At 37.5% G+C, this 8,212-nt stretch overlaps 1 protein-coding gene across 4 annotated transcripts in view; it reads left to right on the plus strand.

Annotated features, from left to right (window-relative positions):
- fcho2 (FCH and mu domain containing endocytic adaptor 2) overlaps positions 1-8,212 on the plus strand; it is a 57,120-nt gene that overhangs the window by 26,504 nt on the left and 22,404 nt on the right. For all 4 annotated transcript variants that reach the window (XM_024299337.2, XM_024299338.2, XM_024299339.2 and 1 more), the window contains 3 exons: positions 1,272-1,368; positions 6,944-6,988; positions 7,758-7,827. In XM_024299337.2, coding sequence (XP_024155105.1) covers positions 1,272-1,368; positions 6,944-6,988; positions 7,758-7,827 — 212 coding nt within the window. The remainder of the gene's footprint in view (positions 1-1,271; positions 1,369-6,943; positions 6,989-7,757; positions 7,828-8,212) is intronic.

Consider the following 8,212-nt stretch of genomic DNA (forward strand, 5'->3'; position numbering starts at 1 on the left):
GATTGCGCTTGTATTTTGCACTAGCCATATTAAAAATAATAATACAATAAAGAATACTTTTCAAGAACTCTTTTCAAGTTACTGTATATTTCCTTTCAAATAACATTCAGTCTTAAGTTAGAATAATAAAAAACATTTTTTCCCAAACAAATTGAACAGATTTTACTGCAATTTTGTAATTTAATGTGTCCTTATTGATGGAAGTCTTGTTTTTTTATTCATCTTTTAGGATTTTGTCATAATTTTTTGATAGTCTTTTTAGAATGATGCAACCAAATCTTTAATTTCCTGATATCAATACATTTGTAAATGTTGCTGTGTAACCAGCTAAGACGTTTATGATAATACTTCTATAAATAAGTATAAATGATAAAACTTTAAAAAGGAGGAATTGAAGCAGTTAAATCTAAATTCTGAGCTTCCTTGATGCAACCAAGTGTTAAACTTCTTGACTAAAGCACAGTTGTAAAAGTAGCTAATAAATCACCTGATAACTTTGATAGAAACAAACAAAAAAACAAACTAAACACTATCCTTTCTTGTTGTTTCCCTTAAGGCATCTCTGCCAGAGAAAACCAGGCAGTGAACTGAGAGCTAAATCTATTATATTTCCACAAGAAAAAGAAACAAACTACTGTAATTTTTGGACTATAAGTCGCTCTGGAGTATAAGTCGCAACAGCCACGAATAAAGAGCTTACTGAAGAAGAAAATACTTTATATAATTGTGTAAGTCGTTTTGGAGTATAAGTTAAGTCGCAGGAAAAAATCATATTTAAGTCGCTCTGGAATCCGCCAAAAAGTTTTCTACAAACTCTTAACACCACATCAGTTCCGATCAACAATGTTCTCACTGAACGCTTTTAATTCTATTTGTCAATCATTTTAATTTTTTTGCTGTTCTAGTTGAAGTTTTCCTTTATAGTCTTTGTAAAAGATAAAAAATAGTGAAGAACTTCCTTGATGCAACCAAGTTTTAAACTTCCTGACTGAAGCACATTCGCAAACATTGATGTGTAGCCAGCTAATAACTTTACAGCATAAATAAACACAAATAATATAAACTTTAAAAAAAGGAAATTGAACCAATTAAATCAAAATTCTTACATTAAAAACTGAAATTAGCTGTTTATGCCTGAAGGAGTAACTCAATCGCTTTCAGGTTGAAGAGTTTCAACAGTTTCTGCACATAAAAATGTCTGTGGCTTGAAGTCATTTCCTCCTAATTTAAGTAACAAGAATTCATTTATTTTTTTCTTTCAAACTTTGTAGGTTCACAAAGAATTTGTGAGGAATATCGAGAACACGTCGGTAGAAAGCCTCATTCAGAAACTATCTGAGAGCAAAGGAACGGGGAAGGAGAGGCCAGGTAAGATTGTCTTAAATATACAGTATGTATTATGTACATGCATATTATTATTTATGTATAACTGTATTTATGATTCTGAAATTATACAATAAAATACACATTTACATGTGTTCATACAGTGCCTGACAGATTGAATCCATTACATATTAATTAAAATTCAAACATTATTTTCACTTTCATATTAAAAAAATCCAGTTTTTAACTTCTATTTAGTTATTTATATCTACATAGTTACACTTCTTTTTTTAAATCTGAATATTGGGATTAAAAGGATTAAAACTGCAGGACAACCATCCATGTTTTTCTGGCTCATGACCCAAGAGGAGAGGGTGGGAAAGCTGCTTTTGGAAGCCAACTCAGTAACTGTTAGTCCACGTTGGGGATTCTAGGATGTAAATACGCCTGGCGACGCTTGATCCTGCTTCTCAAGCAGGGGGAGGGTTGTGCAGGGAGGGGAGTAAAAGACGGCCATCACAGGCAATCAAAGTAATCTTGGGTAAAGGTAGGCCAGCTTGGCATTCCAGTTAGCATGTGACACTCTGGGGGTTTTGCTGCGCTCAGACTAAGCGGGCAAAACCAACTGTTTTGAGGAGGTCAGAGCTCAACAATGACTCCTGTGTAAACTTTGTAATCAGGGGAAAACTCTCCAGACTTCCCATGAATTCTTCATTTCTCTGCAGCTCCTCACTTTGGTGTTGTCAGTCGTTTAACTTTGTGTGTGGAAATCTGCCCTCAGCGGTCCCTGCTCTTGTACGACATGACGTCAGGTCACGGCCACAAAGGCCTCACCTCCGCTGTGTTTGTGTGTACACAGACGGTCACCCCCGCGTCCAAACGCTGCGCCCAGCCACCGGTGGCCCTCATTTGTTTGGACAGCAGAATTAATTGAGGTTGTAGAAAAAAAAAAAAAACGGTCTGAAAATTCCTCTCGTATCAAGCTGTTCATTAGGGGTCGCGCAGCAGCTCCGGCCCCGTCAGAAAAATAACCCGCCGCTCCGCTGATGAAACATCTGAACGGATGCCCGGTGCGGGCCCTTCAGAGACACCAGACGGAGAGAGGTTGAATAAACTTTCTATTGCGGATACAATCCCAAAGTGACACGCTGCGAGGCAGAGGGAGGGGGGGTTCAACGATATCCAGCTGAGCTGTCAACTGGCTGCTGGCCAGACACGCAAACCCCCCCTCCCTCCTAGTCCCTGTGCCATGTGAAGCATACGCAATTTAAAAAAAAAAACATTTTCCACTCATGCGTGACGGCATGTTTCCCTCACAGAACGCAGGGAGAACAGAAACATCTTCCTCTGGATAAACACAGTCATGTCTGTTTGAAAACACTTCCTAACGTCTGCCCAGATCTGAGTAACATCCGACTCTGCTGGATCAACTTTTATTCAGTCATGGTCTTCAAACGCCATTTTGTTTTTTGCAATTCTTCGTGTTTGAGCAAAAATTTCATCCCCGCCACATACTCAAAAACTTGAAAAAAATTTGTCTGAATTCCCTCCCAGATCCTATCTACTAAAAAAATATATAGTTCTTATCTAGTGCCCTGGATTTTAAAACCAATTCGGACACAGTGACTCACTACTTTTTTTTTGTTTGTTTTTTAAATGACCAATATGACAATTTCACAAAGTGAAATACAAGCATTTTACAAGAACTATTTATGAATCCACTGTGTTCTGATGATGAAAATGCTGATGATTTATTTAAAAAATACATTTAAAGGGTAACTAAAAACTGAAAAAAGCTTTAAAAGTGCTGACTGTTGCCAAATTTCTCACGATTTAAAATAAACTTGTTTAATTCCGGAAATTATAGCCTAAAACCACCTATGTGCTGCCCCTTAGAGGTTGAAACGAGGTAGTAGAGTTGAATTTTGTGATCGGTCAACTGATGTCAAGTAGGGCTGCCACAAACGATTATTTTAATAGTCGACTAATCACCGATTATTTTTTCCGATTAGTCGACTAATCGGGTCATGCACAAAGTGGATGTAAAACACACATCTTAACCATCATTCGCTTTAAGATAACTAAAAACTATATATATATTCACACTAGCATCATCATAGATGAAATGTAAGCTGAATTTGACCGCAAAAGATGCTAGTGACGATAGCTGAAGATGCTGATAGCCAACTAAAATATTAGTTAAAGGCCAAATTAGCCTAATTAAAGCCTAGGTTAGCTAAAACAGCTAGCATGCAGCTGAAATATTAGCTAAATTCCAAAACAGCCTAAAAAACTTAAACAAAAAAAGACTAAGCTAGCAAAGACAGCTAGCATGTCTGAAATAAAAAAAAGCAAAATAGCCTAAAAAACCAAAATAGTCCAATAAGCTAGCATAACACCATTATAACTTTCAACTTTACTATACTCTGACTCCATATAGTACAAAGTAACGACTAATCGACTATTAAATTAGTCGTCGACTATTTTAATAGTCGATTAGTCGTCGATTAGTCGACTAATCGTGGCAGCCCTAATGTCAAGTCCTCCGTCCATCTTTGAACCCTCCCAGAGAGCAGCGGAGCTCGCTAAACCGGCCCCGATTGGCTGACTGGCCGGCGGACAGAGAGCCGCTGCGGGATGGGGAGGCAGCCTGCCATCCTTTAGTTTTGAGTCTTGTTTTTATTTTATTGTTTGGCGGCCATTTTTTGGCAAAATGTGAAATTTGGCGATTTTTTTTACATTTTCCCACAATATTGGAAAAGAAAACATTTGTTTGTATAATTTTCACAAAATTTCTTACTCACGCCACCAGGTAAAACCCATATCCAATCGAAGTTTTGTTGACCTCAGAAAGAGGCCACCATTGTGAATTTAAAAAAAAAAGTAACCTTTGTTATCAGCCACAAATTTAAACTCTTCCCAACCTCTCGCCTCCTGACTCATTGGAGAAAAAAATATTTTAGCAATTTTTAGATTTTGAATGCCGTTAGCGTGGCTTTCTCACACAAGAGTCATTTGACTTTTGCTTGCATCAATTTTTCTGGAATACTATGTAAATTTAATTCATACTTGGGTCAAGCTGAACAAAAATGTATGAAAAACAATATGACTATTTTAGGAATGTGGCGTTGTTAACATAAAACCTTAGTTGCCAAGGAAATTTGAAAGTTTACTATTGCCAATTCCTCTAAAAACTACATTTACTTATTTGTCACCGCAAGACGACAAAAAATTAAATGGTTGATATGGAGATAAAACCAATAAAAAATCTGCCATTTTGTAAAAAGTGTTTTTTTTAATGAATTTGTTACATGGAGCTCTGATCAGGGTTGCAGGGGCAGAAGGGAAGATGAGGAGTGTGTAGCAGCCAGGCAGGGCAGGTCAAAACAGGGTGGCAAGGGCAGGGAGGGGTAACACCTGGGGGCCATACAACTCCGTTGCGGCTTTATTTTTTGCAGTTGTGTTGCGTAAGTCCTCTCACATGCTGATTGCAGAAGACAAATTCTCCCCCGTGATTTGTATAGTTTTTACTCTTAGTCTCCCACCTCTGGACTTTTAGACAATACTAGACCAGTAGAGCAATAAAAAAAGAAAGCAAGAGCTAAAAAAAATATATTTTTTACCAGCTTCTGTCCATCACCTGGGAATCTTTTGAATGCCGGTTTCAGAGGCGCCGTTTTGTCAGCCGTTCGTGCCGCTTTGGCCTGATGCTACACAGTAGAGTAGACGGCTCATTGATGTACTTTATCCACTTCACTTGCCGTGATGTATGCTTCTCGTGACTCACTCACTCAGCACGCCAAACAATGCATCAATTCTGCTCGCGACTGGCATCCTCTGGGGAAACATCGGACTGCCGCTGCATACATTCTGAGTTCAGATATCATTGGCTTTGTTGTTTTTAGGTCAAGCCGCGCTATCAGGAATGTTGCCAGAGGGTCCTGTCTCTTCTTCCTTGTTCCCTCCGCTCGTTTTACTCTTCAGCTTGTTTTTTTGGTGAAATTAGCTCTTAATCAACCTCAGGTTGTAGGATTTGCCTGATGGACGTGAGTCCAGATTGGACTTCTCGCCTCCGGTTTTCTTCCAGCCTTTTGCTTGATAATGCATGAGTAAATGTTCCTGAAGTGCAGCACCCCGAGTGTGTATGAGCATAAACGGTGAGCAATAAAGACCCAGGTCGTTGAAAATTGTGTTTTTAGTGTTTTTAACATTTTTTCTGATGATGGAAGATATATCTTAGGAAAATGAGTCTTAAAATATTTTTTCTTAGCATTTCTTTATTCAAATAGTTGTGAATCAGTCGCAGGTGAAAAAATTGTGTTTAAAAAAAAAAAGCTTATTTGTGATGTAGAAAATAAAATAGGTGGAGCACAAGCTCCTCCCTCGACATTTTTGGTGCACCTGTAATGTTAGGCTGTTTGGTGCTGCAATGAAGTCATGTAAATAAAGAGCTGGGTCGTGGGTGATGGGAAGGGTGGTGGGGTTTCTCCATCCACAACTCGGAGGACAATTCCTAAGGAGAGAAAATAGTATCACCCCAATTTTTGCGTGTGTAATGAGTGATTTGTGCCTAACTTTGGATTTGTGCATGCGTAATTCTTGATTTGTGTGTAAATTTGGGTTTGTGCACGTAACTTTGGATTTGCGCTTGCGTAACTCTTGATTTGTAACTTGTACAATAAGTAGGAAAATGTCAAGTTTTCACCAGATATTATTCACAATCTAAGTTCAAAACTGCTGTAAAGAAAACTCTGATGACCCACCATTCGAGCTGAATTTAAACGCATCATTCACGGACGAATCTTGGAGACTTACTCTTGAAGATTTGTGCGTGAATCAGTTTTTGTGTGTGTGTAACAAGCAATTTGTGCGTTACTTTTATAGATTTGTGCATGTAGTTAGTTTCAAGATGTTTTAATTTGTGTAAATTGTATTTTGTATTTTTTTTTAATTTCATGATTTTTGTACTTATGCACAACATATGTTGTATGAGTAAAAAATCAAGAATTACAAATACATAAATCTGATTCTATTTTCTCTCCATACATTTTCTAATGATTTACTGCTGCTCTGCAGAAAATATGTCATGAAAATGACATTTTTTTTTTTTATATTTTGACTAAAAACAGCATAATAATATTTAAAAGGCCTCTGGGAAGACTTTGAAAATAGAGCAAAAGATGATGGGAGGGGTTTTTAAAGTTCAGCGTTGCCATCTTGTGATTAGGAAACAACTTAAATAAACATTTTTTTTAATATATAGTGTTTTCAGAGCTGATGATTTGTTGTGTTTGTTGACTCTCTTGCTGCTCTGTAAAGGTTAAATCTCCAGATGGGATGGGGTGTTGCTGTGAGACACACTTCTCAGTGTTATGTAGTGCTTTGTGGAAACAGGAGTCACCAGTCGTACTCTGAGTGTTATTGACCCTTCCTGCCCTCTGGGACCAGCCCAGCCCTGCAGACATGCACATTCTGCTGCACACCACTTCTTCCCGGTCCCTGTTCATGTGTGTGTTTGGATCTGGATGGTTGGGCTGCACTTTCAGACCACTGACTGGGATATTGATCTTTTGTGTGCCACATGTTCCTCAATGATTTATTTTTTTTATCGTTTTCTCAGGGCCCATCGAGTTTGAAGAGTGCAATGCAGCCGTCGCAACAGAAGGTGAGACTCCCCATTAGTATAATTTTCATTCAAAATTTGACATTAGGGCATGGATTTTTCAGAAATCCTGTCTCACCTGCTGCTGATTACCTGGATCAGGTGTGTTTAACCAATAAGGAACTTCAATGGCATGTAGGATACCGGCCCTTGAGGCCTGGATTCTGACACCATCGCATTAGTTTGAAAAATCTAATTAGCTTTGAAATTTTTGGTTTGAAATAAACACTAATTGAACTATTACACATAATTTTGATTCCCTAAGGAATAATTCCTTGAAATAATATATATTGTGTAGATTTGCCTCTTTTTTTCACTTCTTATTTGTGATCAAATGATGACTAAATTGACTTAATTTTGGAAGTATGAGTCCAGTTCTCATATACAGTCAATACTTCCCATTTTCAGGGAACCAATCAGTGATATCATTTCCTTCTTAATTGGAGCTCCAACTGGCTTTATCAACTCAGCAATACCAACCAAACATAATTTTTCGCAGTATTTAAATTTTATGCTAATTGGGAAAAGGTACGGTTACACTGACCACTTAGAAAAGAGAAAATTCATACTGAAATATAAAAAAAAAAAAACAGTTTGGGAATATTAATCCATCCATTTTTTTCACCCACTGTATCCCTTCCAGGGTCATGGGGCTACCAGAGCCTAACCTGCCTGTTTGTTCCTGATTTTTTTTTTAAATTCATAGTTGATATGATTTTATTTTTATGTAGAAAGGAAAAATATTTCTTTTAAACAGATTTTGTTTTTGTAGGTGCCAAACCAAGAAAAAGAATTCCATTTGGAATCCCAGGCCGAAGGAAAGACAAAGACACGGATTCCACGTAAGTCAGGACTTTTGTTGACTTCAGAAATATGCTATAAATGAGAATTTCTTAAATTGTATATAGATATTGCGCTAGAAGCGCTTTACAGTCACAAGCTGTTTCCATTACACCTGTGCAAAACTTTGTCAAAATTCTAGAAATGTTTTAGAAAAGAACTTCATTTTGCACTAACACTTATTTCAATAAATCATAATTATGTGAATCACACCCAAAGTCAATAAAAAACATGCAGACGGATGTGAACAAAACTTTGATTGACAGCAGATACTTTCAAAGTTCTGCCATGGCACTAGCACTCATCATCTATCATTGGAGACGTCGGCGTCTTATTCAGTATATGGAACAGCGAACGATGTGGGAGCATCTGTGTATGAAAGTATTT

Source organism: Oryzias melastigma, linkage group LG12, assembly GCF_002922805.2.
Source record: "Oryzias melastigma strain HK-1 linkage group LG12, ASM292280v2, whole genome shotgun sequence".
NCBI lineage: Eukaryota > Metazoa > Chordata > Actinopteri > Beloniformes > Adrianichthyidae > Oryzias > Oryzias melastigma.